The sequence below is a fragment of the Sciurus vulgaris genome (assembly GCF_902686455.1).
Source record: "Sciurus vulgaris genome assembly, chromosome: 13".
NCBI lineage: Eukaryota > Metazoa > Chordata > Mammalia > Rodentia > Sciuridae > Sciurus > Sciurus vulgaris.
The window spans coordinates 80,583,762-80,600,169 of NC_136474.1; the positions used below are offsets into that span (position 1 = coordinate 80,583,762).

The window sequence follows — 16,408 nt, forward strand, 5'->3', positions numbered from 1 at the left end:
GCCATTACATATTTTCTATCAGTTGATGAGAATTTCTTCACTGAAAGGCTAAATCTTTAAATAGGTGGCTTGTCGGTCTTATTTTAACAATTCTAGTGATCCTTTTGAGATTTATGGAAAGGTATTTGTCATTATTTAGAAGATTACAATTTATATTATTTCAAAACATTGATTTGCTAAAATTCTGTGTTCATGGGTAACTCACCTTATAATGTGAGTTATAATTAATATGTTTTTGATTATTTGTCTTTAGATGTAGTCATCAGGAGATAATGATAATTGTTGTGGATTAATAATGGCCTCCTACATAATTTTGGAATATAATGAGGCCCTTATTGTATATAAAGATATTTTAGACATTTTAAAAATAGATCAAAATAATTGAGAACAGCTGTATACTAGTACTTTAAAATATTGCAGTGTATATAGTGTTTGATAAAATCAGGTTCCATATTGTGAATTAGAATTTTGGAAAATATAGTTTTTATTCCTATAAATTAGAGTTAATTATGTTTAAGACTTTGTCACATTTTTGGATTGTCAGAGTTTTATTTTGTGGAATTTCTGAATTCATTTTTCCTCTCAAAATTGGCATTATGTTACTTATTTCAGTTATGATTGTGATTTAATATCTGATCCATTTTGTAAGAAATGGGATCAATAACTACCTTAATTAAAGGCCCTCAGACAGGGAAGGGAAGATGTCTCTCTTGGCTGACACAATGGCAGCACACAGATGGCCATGCCCTAAGTGACATGAACCTGTCCTTGGATATCTGTGATGCCCTTTTAACTGACAACAGTTTCACATATAGCTCTTCTACATATTTATTCCTGTCCTTCCCCATCCCCTAATATATGTTTTATTTTAGGAAATCTGTTTAGAGATGTTTTCCTTGTGAACCTGATTATACTTTTTGTGGAAATTTATTTTTACTTGTTTTAAGATATAGAGAGTTTTAGAAGCCAAGTGTATTATTTAGGTATGAAATCCATTTGGCATAATTCTTTGTATAAAATATCTAAAATTAAAATCATTTATAATATAACTTAAGGTACCTTCCTGTTGTTTTGGTTTTGGTATATGCACATAAAGAAAAACTTTTGACTTTAGGAATTCCAAAATGTTTAAAGTATTTGTAAAATGTCACATTTTAACAGGATGGAGTCAGTTAGCTGCTATGCATTGTGTTATGCTGCCAGACCTGCTGGGATTGGATAAGTTTAGGCCTCCACTTCTGGAGATGCTGGCTCGAAGATGGCAGGATCGTTGCTTAGAGGTAATGTCGAGGCGAGAAGGATAGAAAACAAAGATATTAAAAAGGCTTGATCAGATATAAACACAAGACAGAGAAACAGTTAATGTTTATCTCATTTATCTTATTACCTGTGTGTTGTGTGATAGAAAAATTGGATTCAGAATTTACATATTTTTCTTTCTTTTAGACTAAAACATAATGTTCTAGCTTGTTCATTCATTTGCTTTTAAAAAAAAAATATTTTTTAAGTTGAGATGGACACAGTGCCTTTATTTTATTTATTTATTTTTATGTGGTGCTGAGGATGGAACCCAGTACCTCACACGTGCTAGGCAAGTGCTCTACCACTGAACCACAACCCCAGCCCCATTCATTTACTTCTTTTTGTAATCCTGTGATTATTTGATAAGTTTCATATCCTTTATAGATTGTTTAAGCATTAGTTTTTATTACAGATCACACACACATGTACACAAACACATATAATCACCTCCCCCAAGAATACACATTCAGTATAATTATGTCTATCAAATTCCAAGTGAATAGCCACGGTCCAGTATAATCATATCAATCAAATTCCAAGTGAATAGCCATGGTTCAGTGGAAGGTACAATTTATAGTAAAATAAGAAGGTCTTTGAAATTAGAAGAGAACTGGGTTTGAATACTATTCCCCCAAAATATTAACTTTGTGGCTCTAGGTAATTTACTTAACCTATTTGAAGCTCATTTGTAACATGGAGATAATAATATAGCCCACATGGGATTGCTATCAGTATCAAAAAATGTAATGCAAGTAAAATGTTAAGCGTAGAGCTGGACATATGTAGTCTCTCAATAAATGGTAACCATTATTTTGTGTTAACTGACTTACTCATTATTGAATATTACTTAGAGTACCATATCACCAGGAACTTTGAAATGTTTTATTGAAATTTTCCTTATTATGACATTTGAGTGATATAACTCTAGCAGTTTGTATCATTCAAAATTTAAAATTTTTCCAATGTAAATGCGGTCATTCATTGTGTAATAATGGGGATATGTTCTGAGAAATGTGTCAGGAAGTGATTTTCTCATTGTGTGAACAACTTAAGGTATACTTACACAGACTAAAATGTCTGTGTTGTCACTAGATATAACCTTATGGACCACTGTCGTGTATGGTCTGTTGTCTGAAATGTCACCGTGTCGGATAATGTATTTTCTGTTCCTGGTCTCCCTTCCCTTCACTTCAGTTGGTATTGCAGCATATTAATTTTTATAGGTTTGAAATTCCCTTCAAAAGTCAGTTATAGGGCTGGGGCTAGCTCAGTTGGTAGAGAGCTTGCCTCACATGCACAAGGCCCATGGTTCAATCCCCAGCACCACACACACACACAAACACACACACGCACACACACAAAGCCAATTACACTTTAAAACAACTTTTTTGCTCAAACTCTTATTCAGATGCTGCTATTATTCTTTTAATTTTAAATAGTTGATACATCACCTAATAATTGATTAGTTTTCTTTGACCTTATGCCAAAGAAGCAAACTAAACTAAACTAAATTAAAACTAAAAATTAAAGTTGTAAGCCACATTGAAAAAAAATCTGATATGATTTTGAAAAATGAGTTTTCAGTTCCATCTGTAGAACTTACAGAGGTTATGTTCTTACATAGGAATGTCTTGGCTATGTTCACATATTAGGTTAGTGTGAATCATGTGGACTTATACATGTTTGTATCAAAGCCCCTATTTAACATATATAGTATAAAGAAATTTACTACATAGCATTCAATTTCTTCAGGCTAAGAGAGAAATTTAATGGTTTTAATTGTGACTTTTAAGAATATTTAATGAAAATGTAAAATTTGAAAAATACTGATTAGAATGCAAGAATGTCTTAGAAAATGAATGTTTAAACCCCAAGCCTGATTAAATAAGTATATTAAAATATATTTTAGTCAGATCATCAATTAGAATGTCATATAATTTATTCCACCTTAAATACCTAATTCATTATTTGATTAGTTATTTTTCTCATGTAAATAAATGTGATTTGTGTTTTATAACTTTATTTCCTATGAACTTTCTAATGTATAGGCATTCACCTCACCACCTGACCTTCTTTCTTTCTTGACACTTGTTTTTGTGGTCTCCTTTAGGTGAGAGAAGCTGCCCAGGCCCTACTTCTAGCAGAACTGAGGAGAATTGAGCAGGCGGGACGAAAGGAAGCCATCGATGCCTGGGCTCCTTATTTACCTCAGTATATGGACCACGTCATATCACGTAAGAGTTCCTGTGCTTTTCTACAAAGCTTTACAGGCACATGTAGAAAGAATATGAAACTTACAAATATACTCGCTAATACTTATCAACAAAAGTAGTGAAAAGAGGGATCCTCAGATTCTGCTATTACGTTTTCTGAATCTGTGCAGTTTGGAGTTTGATAATTTAAAAAAAAGCACAAGTAATCTAATAGCAATATTCACTAATTAACTGGCTGTATTATTAAAGTAATTCCCAGTTAAAAAAAAGTTAGCCTGTTTAACACTAGCATCTTTCACTGCCATTGTAGTATTATTTGTGTGAATGCCACTTTGGTCCATACTGATCTGGTATGCAAAGGCAAGATAGCTTGCAAGTTGAGATTAGAATTATGAATTTTTAAAAACTAAACATCTGGTAGAGTTAGAGCAATGTTTTAGTCAGCTTGTTTGAAGCTGTGACCAAAAGACCTGACAAGAACAATTTTAGATGAGGAATGGTTTTTCTGAGGTTCACAGTTTCAGAGGTCCAGTCTATAGATGGCCAACTCTATTGCTTTGGACCTGAGGTGGGACAGAACATCATGGCAGAATGTGTGGCAGAGGAAAGCAGCTCAGAGATGGCACTAGGAATTAGAGAGAAAGGGCAAGAGAGAGAGCTCTCCTCACCAAGGACAAAATATAAAAACCCCAGTCATGCCCCCAATGATCCACCTCCTCCAGCCATACCCTACCTTCCTATAGTTACCATTATTAATCCCTCTCAGTGGATTAATGCACTGATTAGGCTAAGGTTCTCATAACCCAGTCATTTCATCTCTGAACTTTCATCATCTCTCACATGAACTTTTAGTGACACCTTATATCTCAACCATAAGAAGCAGTAAATTAAAAAAGAGATAATTAGCAAAGATTTTGATTGATAGGTCTTTCAGAAGAGTACTATCTGAAGGATTGGGAAAATTATTGAAGTTTTAAGATTTTTTTGCAAAATATAAGAGGTATAATCATGGTATAAATGCTATAAGATCAAGCGTGCATTGGAGAAAAGTTACATTTGCAATCATAACTTTTATTTTCAAAGTATGCTCATTCCTGATTTATCATTTCATTACACATGTCAGGATACTGTAGGATTATTCAAGAAGTAAATGTTATAACTGTTACAACTGGCTTAATCCTACCAGATGTCTGCAGTGGTGACTGTCATAGATTTTTAATTAAGAATGTTGCCTTGGATACTTTTCTTAAGCTTTCTTAGCCTCAATTTGTCATTGATAGAAATCAAGATGATAGTGATCTCTTTTGTAGAATTATAATGAATGTGGACTGAATTAATCTTTGTTAAGTACATAGACTAATACCTAGTCTGGTACCATTAATTTGTTAAGTAAATAAGTACCTTTTGAAAATGCAAATGCAGATTTCATATATAACCAAAATATCTGGCAGTTGTTGCTCCAGTTAAAATTCTTACTTTTTTGAGCACTAGAATATTTACTGAGTGAATATTGGTTTTTATTTGCTCACTGGGAGTTTTCCCCATTCTAATAAAAGGAATGTGTGTATGAAAAGTATGTTGGCACTTGCCTGTACTCCCAGTAACTTGGGAGGCTGAGGCAGGAGGATCACATTTTCTAGGCTGACCTGGTCAACATAGTAAGACCCTATCTCAAAATGAAAAATAAAAAGGGCTGTGGATGTAGCTCAGTGGTAGAGCACCCCTGGGTTCAATTCCCAGTCACCCTCCAAAAAACCCTAGGGCCTCATGTACTCTAGACAAATATAAGATATTACACTTAAGATTCTTTTAAAACCGTAGATTTAAAAAATAAATTTCCAGAACATAAAGTTATTTAAAAAAATAAGATTCGAATGACAAAACTCTGCTTTGGAGTATTTGAATAATCTGGAACATGTTCTTTGTTTATAACTTGTGGCCATAAAATTCATATTTCAGGAAATAGAGTTCCATGATCAACTCATTGTAAACCTTATTGAATAAAAGATCTCCAAATGAAAGACGAACTCTGAGTGTGGTTCTGTGGAATCATTGAAGGTGAAACTACACAATAGCAAATCACTAGGGTTCTTTTAAAAAGAGATGGACATTATGAAAATATTCAGAAACATTTTTAAGGTGTCTTTATTTAGAATAGGGTAAAGTGGGGGAATGAAATAAAGTGAAATATATACCTGGGAGGCTATTGCAGAAGGGGACATGGGACCCAGACCTAAATGTAGATAAAAGTAGAATAGATAATTTCTAGGCTTTGATTATTGATTGCATGTAAAGGTCTAAAGAACCCACCAATGATTAGTAGAGTGTTATGTTATTGGGAGGAGAAGTATCATTAGCAGTTGTAGCAGATGCTATTTTACTTGTTCCTGGGAAGAAAGAAAATAAGTTAGCTACAAGGTAAATACATAGTGTGGCCACTCCTACCCCTCTTTTCTTTCATGAGTTAACTGAGATCAGGGGATATTAAAGAATTTTCAGAAGATCTCTCAGATACTTAAATGACTATTAGACTCCAAAACTCATTCTATTACCTACTGTTTATTCTACCCAGCTTGCTCCAGAACTTTAAATCTTAAATAGGGTAGAAATGGGAGAATAAATAGATGTTCATCTTAGCTAATGCTTTGAGATGTGTCCTCACAAACCAAATTATGTTTAACAATAGCACAAAATGGAGCAGAAAAATAACTGTTAGAAAATTATTCTTTGATGGTTCTCAACACTGTTTAAATAAGCATAAACTAATTTGTTCTTAGGTCAAATTTAAACCTAATTATGTAATTAAAGTGTTTTTTAACTTATAATACCCTTGAGTACTTCATAAATGAACTGAATGGTGATTTACTTAAGATTTTAATCTTGTCACTTACTGTAGTTGTTTTTTTTTATAAAGGGAAAGAATAAACAAATATGCAACCTACATATAAATAAAGCACATGTTCTTTTGAAATAATATATTAATTGATTCTGGAAATTTTACATTGACTAAGTGTAATATTACTTTTAGCTTGCTTTACTGGGAGTTTTCTGTTTTAATAAAAGGATGTCAAGCCAAAGGAATAGGGATTCTGAACGTATTAAAGGAGAAGAAAGCATACAACAAATGAGGAATGACCACATAGTGCTGTTGAACAGATTTGCCATCCAAAGGGATCAAAAGGTTATAGAGCCAGCTGGTGGACAGCCCACACCTGCCATCCACATGCTTGTAGTGAAGTTGCCTCCACCACTGTCATTAATGTTTAAAGAGATGATCATTATGGCAAGTTACATCATAAAACATTGTTTTCAAGACTTAAAGTCTGTTTCTAGCACAGGAATCTTAATCACTAAAGTAGGCAAAACATTAAACAATATATCTGGTAAATACACTACCTATCAGAAATGTTCTTATAATTTAATTATTTTAAGCATTTAAAATATGTGGTAATTTTCTGTGTAATATTGGTAGCACCTAACTTATGACTAGTCTTTGTCTAAGAGTTCCTTTATTAGATACTTGTCTGAAACTCAGAAAATGCTCTTACCTGAAAAGCTGACTTTCATACTGGACTCTTGGACTGTGATAGCCCTTCATCTTCTGAGATGTGGAGTTAGAGGTTTAGAGCAGGTGGTAACTTTTTCTGAGTTCACATTCAGTCAGTGATTGAGCTGGGACTGAAATGACAACTCAAGTCAACTGGCCATATTGAGGGGATCCTCTGTGTTTTATTTAGGTACATTATGCAGTAAAAAGCCTTTTGTGGGTTTGTCTGAGAACTAAGGAAAATAATGGGCCTAGGCCAGATGCTTTTCTCAGGATTCTCAAGAGTGTTAAATAGCAACTTAGCAAAGCATCTAGCATAGTGCATGAGGTGACTAGTGAATATTGGCTGCTTTCCCCCTTCTCTCCTCTACTGGTTTTTGTAGTTTTGTTTTCCTTATTGACACTGCCTTGGAATTCACTTTAACTTACTGGAGAAGAAAAAGGAGGTATAGTCTGTTTTAACTGAAAAGCCACAGATTTCCCTAAGAACCAAGTCTGCAATTATTGAGCCGCATGAGAATTTTGCTTCAGGTAATGGAGCTCTGTCCTTGAACTGGTCAGAAATCATTATTTTATTCTTTACAAAGTCACAGATATGTAAATTTTTGATGCCTAATTTCTGATAGAGAATTGGAGGATAACTACATTGTGATTCTTATTCTTAAGGTAACGGACTCAAATGATCAATACTGCATACATTTCTCCATACTGACTTACAGAAATATCGTAAATCTTTTCTGAGATATTGCTCATCACACAGTCACTTTTATGTTCCAAACACTTCTAAAGAATTCTGCTAATTATTTTTACTATTATGAAACTTTGTGTTACAGTCTGGATGAAGGTAAATGATGAGTTGTCTCCGATTTATTTTGGAGTGAAGATGTTTGGCAGAACCCATTTTTATATATTTCCTATTTGTGACATTCTACATGTAGCGTTTTGATAATTGACTTTTTTATGAGGTCAAGCACCTGCTAGTTTATGAAATATGCCCACACTTGCCCTTCATTCCAGTCAGTGACTTCTCTGAGGTAAATGCTGATGGTTCCTGATTTCCTTTGGCCTGCGATGCAGAATGACCTTATAGGGCATGAGGTCACAGGCGTAATTATTTCTTGTACATTGTATTCTGCTTGCTCACAGTGGTTCATCTCCTCTTTTAGTTTCAGAAACATTAAACACATAAAAGTCACTGCCATTATATAAATCAAAATCTCTTCTAAAGAGAGTGTTACTGTAATTTTATGCATTATGGCCAATGTAGTATTAATTTGCAAATTTATCATCTCAGATATTGATAGAAGTATGTGTAACACATCGTGTTTAATATGTATTGATGTCATCAGAAAGCACAATCCTTTGTTCTTATCGAGTCCCTGCCTTTTTAGCTTCCTTTTGTGTTAAGGTTACCAGGGTTAGGCTCGTCTTTTATCCCACTTGGAAACAGAATAGGATTTCTTTGTTCAGTGAAAGACATTCCTAGTAAATGTTTGGGGTCTGACTTTCAACAAGCCACACCGTAGTACCTATTTTAACCTGGAATTGAAGTCACTTTTCTGATGATTATTAAGTAGTGGTCATTCTGAGCACAAATGTGGATGGACCAACAATATGCAAGAAGGTAAGATGGAACTGTATCTTACAGAAGTAGTGCAAGAGTATATGGTAGCTGGTAAAAATAATTTAAATATCAGTGTATTTCCTAGGAGGTGGATATTTTCAGGGTTTATGGTGGGAATAGGATGGGGAAAGGTTAGGGAGGGGACTTGATAATGTGATTTAAGCGAGCCTCTGCTCACCCATCAAAGGCCATAAAACTACACATCATTTCCTTCTTCCTTTTTTTCCTTTATGTGTCTCAGTTATTTGGAACTCTGAAACAGTCATTTATAAAGAATGATTTTCTGAATAACTGAGGATTTTAAAAATCATTAGATGTTAAAGTTTTTTTTTAATTTATCCTTTTTTTGGTTAAAATATTTCAAAGTCTCTGGTTTTCAAACATGTTTTCAGTAACCAGAGTTGTTTTGTCCTATGCTATAAAATCACCACCTCCTTCTTATTGGAGAGAGTGTACCTCTCCATTTGAATGAATCCCCAGGTTGACGTGCATTTCACATTATGCCATTTAGGATTTTTGTTTCTCTTCTTTTTGTTGTTTAGTAATTGGTACCAATTTTATTGCGACTGGACTGTTTCTTCTTACCCCTAGTGGCTTCTGTCCTGATTTCTAATTTGCTCTTTCCAGTGTTGTGGGTTTATGGATGCTACATATGCAAGCTTATTTGAGTTAAAAATAAAATAAGAGTGAACTGGCTGAGAAGAAGGGCTCTCTAACGAAAAGTACCCAAGCTTTAGTGTCAGCACCTATGGTGTCCAGTTGGCTCTTCACTTTCTGCCCACTTGACTACTTTCTCAGGTCTTTTGTGGCATTTGGGTGTGTCTTTCTTTTTGAGCAAGAATATTCTGATTAAAATTGAGGGGGCATGGGAGGAAAAGATAATTTTGTTGCTCCTGAAGAACTGAATCAGCTAAAATTAAAGAATGACTTTGCCTCAGGGACATCTGTGTTAGCTGTCTTACAATGTTCACAAAGCCAGTTGGAAATGATTGTGCATTGTGACTAGAGAAAGTATTAAATTATGACTGGTATAGATAAAAACCCACTCTGTTCTGTGTGAATTTTTGTATTGGGAGGCAGAGAAGATTTGTCTCAAGACAAACTATGGTATGAAGAGCATGCTCTATCTACACTGTTTGCAATGTTTCACTGGGACCAAAAGTATTCATCCTTCTTTTTTCTTCCAGAATATCAGAACTATTAAGCTTAATTTTAAGTGTCCTAGACTGATCACGGATTTAACATTAAACTGTTCTACTTCTCTATATTTGGCCACTGACCAAATGAAATAACAATAAAATTTGTTCTTAATTAGTCATGACTATCTAAAAAAAAAAAAAAAGCCTTCCATGCAACTTGTTAACATAATAATGTTCTTGATGTTTTTGTGATTTCCTTTATACTTTTTAATGGTGTTGCAAATTAGAGTAGTGAAGAAGCAAATTAAAAGTGAAAGCATTACTGAATAGATATCAAACAATCCTGTAGATTGGGAACCCTACAGGGTTATATAACTATGCTCCCAGGGAATTCCTTTCTATAAAAGGTACTTAAAAAATAGAACCAAAGGTATGCTTTTAGGTTATTAATAGGAGCCCCATGACAGTGTGCCACATTGTGGAACAAAGAAAGGAGTGGAGCATAGGGAAAGTCAACCACTTGTTCCTTGTAGGGATGTGAGGAAGTCGGGGGTGGAGGGTTCCATTGAGTGTGGTTCTCTTCTGCTGCCTCTTTCTAGTTCATCCCACTTAGGGGACACTGGTAATCATCAGACCTCTGCAGCAAAGCTGCTGGACCTTAAATGTCTTGGAATAATTGTATCTGTTTCTTCATGCTTCCTTTATCTTTTCCACAAGTCTGTCCCTGTCTCCATCCAATGCAGAAATTTGTTACCACTCCTAGAGTTGTAGTTGGTGGCAAGGCCCCTAGGAGGCATAAGTGGCTTTCTTTGCAGTGTTTGTACGTTTCTTCTCTGCTTTAAGAAGTTGAAGGTACTTAAGCCTATGAAAACTGTTTTATAATAGAAAATCGCCATTCAACCTGTGATACATTCTTTAAAAAAAAAAATGGTGTTCAAATGGAAATGCCTGATAGACCTTTAGCTGAGATTCTAGTGGCCTTTGCTATAATAAATGACCTAGTATTACTTGGTATGAAGAGTATGATATTGATTTGTGCCATTATTCTCTTGCTGATTTGCTGAAGAACAAAAATTTATAATGCTAATGGAAATAAAGCACTTTACAAAACACTGCACATGAATACTGGAACATGTTTTTTGTAATAGAACAAGTGTCTAGTAAGCTTTTAAGTATGAATTTTCATTATTCTAGTATAGATGATTTCAGTAAAGATAGGCAGAGTCCTGTTCAACTTGTTTTTTCAGAGCAAAAAGCTGATTTTAATTTTGTAATGTTTTAACTTCTAGACACTGAGTGAGCATACACAAGTCCAACAGTTGTGAGACTCTTAGAATTTATACCATATTTCTAAGTTTCTTATTTTTGTATGTTGATTGGATATTATATGCATTTGCATTCTTTTAGTATATTAGGTTGAAGCCGTATGGGCATCTGCCTGTGACAGAATAGATTTTATAGTTTGGAAGGAAAACAGTAGAATTATTGCAAGAAAATTATATAAAACAATTTTACTTTTTTTCTTATAATAGCTAATAGTAGGTTTTGTTCTAGGGTTGTTTATAAATTCTGGGATTAAAATGATCAAATTGCATTAACATCTCTTTGCTTAATCTATTCTCCCTCACTTTCCTCTTATTGTTTTGAAGTGTGGTATTTTTTATTTTATTTTTCTCTGGTGACTTTGGCCTACTGATTTATTTTATTTCCTATTTTCATTAAACAGATTTTGATACAAATATGTATGTTAAATGTGTTTTAATATTTATAAATTATTTCTTTGTGCATGACATTTTCAGACTTGGTTAATATTTTAGCACCTCTAGTCTATGATCATAAAGAAAAAAATTTGTTGTATTTGTTTGAGCACCCGAATTGACCCCAGCAAGATTGAGATTGATCTGGTTCCTTTCAGCCTGTTAAATGCCAATCCAGTCATCTGTAACAGTACTTAGTATTTTTGTAATTTTTCTGTACATATTTTCTGTTTGTTCCATAAAACTTACCCATCACATGAAGATTTTCCTTGCTTGATTTAGAGACAAAAACAATCACAACCACGTATTTTATTGCTTGTTGTTTCTAAAAATTGTTCCTACAGTCAATGTCAGTGCTATAATCATAGTTTTTGTTTATAATCTATGAAAGGACCTTACAATTTACTATGAAAAGATGGTGAGGCTTACATATGAAATGTGTATTTGGATTAAAGAACATCCAGTTTTGAGCAATGGAAATGGAAGAGGAGGGAGATGGTTTTAAGTACTTGAAGATTCCTACTGATTTAAAAGCAATTAAATTACATCTTCCTAGCAATAGAATGTTCTTAGACAACTTCTGGCATAGTTGGTGGGTACAGAGCTGCTACCTGAGCTTATTTTTAAGGGACCTTCATATCTCGGGCGTGAAGTAAAGAAGGCTTTTTCTTCACTCACTGGTTAAGGGGGTGACTAAAGTACCTTGCTCAAGTTTTGTTTTGACTTTTACTTGTTTTTGCTCCTTAGGCAAGAGTTGTTCTTCAGAGCAAGTAAAATCAAGACCAGAGAAACTAAATTAGAAATGAATTTCTGAATTCTGGGTAATGGGTAGCAGATTGGTTATTTATAATCTTAATCATGGTACTTTTCATGAACTGTTTACTTAGGCCACTTCAAGTGACCATATGGTCTCAGATATCTCTTATTTCTAAGATGTGGTTGGGATTTTTGAGACCATTCCAAGCCTTCCTCATGAAGTGATGGGTATTTGGGATTGGCAGCCTTTCTTATTCTGTTTTATCACTGCCCACTCCTGTGGAGAAAAGGGGTCTAGCACAGCAGTTCTCAGAAGGCAAGGTGAGTGGCAGAGGGAGGAGTTTCAAAAGGTGATTCTCCTGAACCTCACTCCCTCCTCCAGCTCAGATCTGCCCTCCTTCCCTCTTTCTCTCTCTTTCATTTTAGTTTCCAAACCAGATGGCAATAATGTAGGAATAAAAATACATTTTCGAAGGAGTTTTCTAATTAATATATAAATAACTAATTTGCTGAAACAGATTATTGTGGGGAAAAGACCAGATCTGGCTCTTGGTCTTCTTCCCCAGAGAGATCACCTATTGTAGTTTTTTTTCTCCTTCTCGCTCTCCCTCTCCCTCTCCTTCTCCCTATCCTTTTCCCTCTCCCTTTCCCTCTCCCTCTCCCCCTCTCTTTCCCTCTCCTTTTCCCTTTCCCTCCCTCCCTCCCTCTCCCCTTCCTTCCTTCTTTCCTTCCTTCCTTCCTTCCTTCCTTCCTTCCTTCCTTCCTTCCTTCCTTCCTTCCTTCCTTCCTTCCTTCCTTCCTTCCTTCCTGTCTGTAAAGGGAGAGGGATGAACAAATCTGTTTTTCAAACATTCTAAATAGTAATCTTACATGTCAAATCTTAACTAAGGGCCCAATATATTAAAAAATTTAAAAACATTAAGTAGTTTCTTGAGGCAATTTAAGTCTTTGTATTTTTTTCCCATGAATATTACTTCTTGTGCAGTGAAACACTCATGCCTTTCTTTTGTCTTCTGGAGTTTTTTCCCAGCATAATTGAAAAATACTTAATGATGTACTCTCTAGATGCCATCTTGCTCCAAGAAATCATTTTCCGTATTACTCCCCTGCCCACATACATGCACATACACACAATATGATTCAGTGTAGAACTGGTAAAGTCAGTATAAACCTTATCATCATATATGGAGCAATTACTAACATTGATTATCTTGCAAGAAAATGTTCACTTCCTCTGTAACTCTTATGATTCTCTGTGGCAACTTGGGGAATATATTCTTGCTACTTTTCCAGCAAATGATTGTGCTTTTCAGAGACCTTCACAATAGGATGCATCTAGCAGTATCACTAACAGAGAGCCTGCTCAGGATATGTTTAAACATTACCTGAAACATCTGTCTCCTGGAAGCACAGAAACAATTCTGAATATGCTAATATTTAATGCTTAGTTCATTATTTTGATTTAAACTGTCCTAACCTGTCAGGCATGGATTGACCAATGGTCTGGTTTTGGAACTTAGTTTTGCTTATTTAAAGGTATACTAACTGTATAATTTGCATGTAGATTCATACATAGTAACTTTGAATAGTCATCCATTTGACAAACCTCTGTAATAATCACTTTTGCCCATTTGACTTAGTGAGTCATCATTGACTGAGGCTATATCTGTTAATTTGGGTATTATTTTTCTTTTTTTCTAAGGCCTAGTAAGTGTAATAAGTTTCTGTGATGTGTTCTTTGTGGAATCAGTAAATCGATTTTTATACCTTTCTAAGAAGCACACTACTTGAGTTTTGATTTTTCTTTCATGTTAAATATTTACAACATGTGCAATAGATTTTGTAGTAGATATGATTTTTGGTGGAATAATTCTTATGTAATTAATTCTGTGTATACTTTCTTCCTCTTTTTATCATTGGCCACACATGCTCTGTGGCCCTGTGGCGTTCATAGGATGATCATGGTGAATAATAGAAACATTCATTTTTGAAATTTATTATTCAAGCGCATAAATAAGATAGTATGGATATAATACTTTTTTTTTTTTTACTGTTTGGTCAAAGCACATTTAAATATATCTTATGAGAGTATCCTTACTGCTTTCCTTTCTATTAACTATTTGCTGAGCATCCTTAGTAGTGATTGGCATAAGGTTAAACATTTTGGGAGACAACACACCCAGCAGAGATCATTTCAAAGGAATTATATTAACCTTCACTACTAATCAGTCAACCTTTTTTTGATCTTTTTCCTTTTGGAATTGCTGCATAGAGATGTTAGGATTGTTTGTTAAATGATCTGTTTGGATGCTATGGTATAACTTTATAAACTGGTTTTGGATAAAAGATATACCTGTTTTTTGTTCAGTTTTTAAAACTCTAGCTATCTATCTATCTAGAATAAGGTAATGAACATCCATGTACCCACTGCCTTGCCTCAGCCATTACTAACTCATGGACAATCTTATCTTATTGGTACCCTTCAACTTCTGTACCCTGTTATTTTAAAGTCATTCTCAAACACAGGATCATGTAATTTATAAATTATTTATAAGTACATTTTTATACATACTTGTAAAAGCATTTTATACCTATTTATAAATATATTTTCAAACACAGCATCACATTACTTATAAATTATTTATAAATATGTTTGTATTTTAAAAGAACTCTTTTAAAGCAAACAAAACTCTTATAAGACCATTAGAATGCCTAAAAAATTAAAAAGAATTTCTTAATATTATCCAATAACTCAGTATTTACATTCCCCTAGTAAGTTTTATGATTGTTTTCCACAGTTTAAGATTCAAGTAAAAATCTATATATTACATTTACGTGATATATCTCTTCATATTTCTTAATCTGTAGAATGCCTGTCCATCAATCAATCAATCAATCAATCATCTATTTTTCTCTAGGCCTTTCTCCACCCCCCTCATTTTTTTGTGTGTGATTCATTTGTGGAAGAAATTAGGAAGGTTGTATTGTGACACTCTTTGCCTTCCTTGTAATTCAAATCCTGATATTCTGAATTTTAGCATGCCTTCTTTGTTAGCTACCATACTTCTCTAAAAGAGTCTTATCAACTATTTTGTACCTTGAACTGTATTTTAGGAAGACCAGAACAAAGATGAGGTAATTTATAAAAATTTCACTTATCTTAGTATTAGTATAAGTTCATGGATTCAAACAATTTAGGTTTTGATCAGTTGTAGTAAGTCTTACCATTGTTCAACTTGTGTGATCACATCAAAGATAGATGTGATCTATCTATGGTCAGTGGGAGCCTCTTTAGTTGACTTCTGAATCCTTTTGATAAGACTGTTCTGGACTTCAGTAGTTTATTTGCTGACAGATATTCTGTGCTCACCTTGTACATTTGCTGACTCAGCATTCAATCAGCTCACCTAGGAACTTTGGTCCTTCTGGTGGGAAATGGTATCTTAAGATCACAAACAGTGCTGGTGATGTTCTTGCCATTTGCTTGTTTATTGTTGTTTATTGTTGCACTTACACTTTATATTATTTGGATATAAGAGCATATGTAATACTTGAGTTATGTTGATTCTTCCCCTTAAGTGGAGGTCTACAGATTGTTGACTTTATTTCATTCAGATTATATCTTGTCTACATTCTCTTATCATCTTGATTCTAAATGACATCTATGTAATTACTCATTTGCTTCCCCCCCCAAATACACATCTAGTAGTTCAGAATACCACCAGCACTACTGCAGACATGATCACCAAAAAATTGTGTTGATATTGTTGGTTTGTACTTTTTGTTGTTGTTATTTTTTGCAGTTCTTTCTTTTTCTAGGGTACAGACTACTAGAGATGAACAATTAAATAACTATAGTGCTTAACTTGCTGGGAATGATTCCTCTTCGTGATTACATCACCATTTTGATCCACATCTATGTTCATTTGTCTCATTCTTTCCATTTTTACTCCCCCTCCACCCACCCCCTTTTTGGTACCAGGGATTGAACCCAGGGGCACTTAACCACTGAGCCACATTCCCAGCTCTTTTTACTTACATTTTTTATTTTGAGATAAGGTCTTGCTAAG

General features: G+C 34.2%; 1 protein-coding gene across 5 annotated transcripts in view; it reads left to right on the forward strand.

The window, feature by feature from the left end:
* The window catches only part of WDR7 (WD repeat domain 7), a 360,567-nt gene that overhangs the window by 113,753 nt on the left and 230,406 nt on the right, over window positions 1–16,408 (forward strand). For all 5 annotated transcript variants that reach the window (XM_079108807.1, XM_079108809.1, XM_079108808.1 and 2 more), the window contains 2 exons: window positions 1,162–1,280; window positions 3,413–3,536. In XM_079108807.1, coding sequence (XP_078964933.1) covers window positions 1,162–1,280; window positions 3,413–3,536 — 243 coding nt within the window. The remainder of the gene's footprint in view (window positions 1–1,161; window positions 1,281–3,412; window positions 3,537–16,408) is intronic.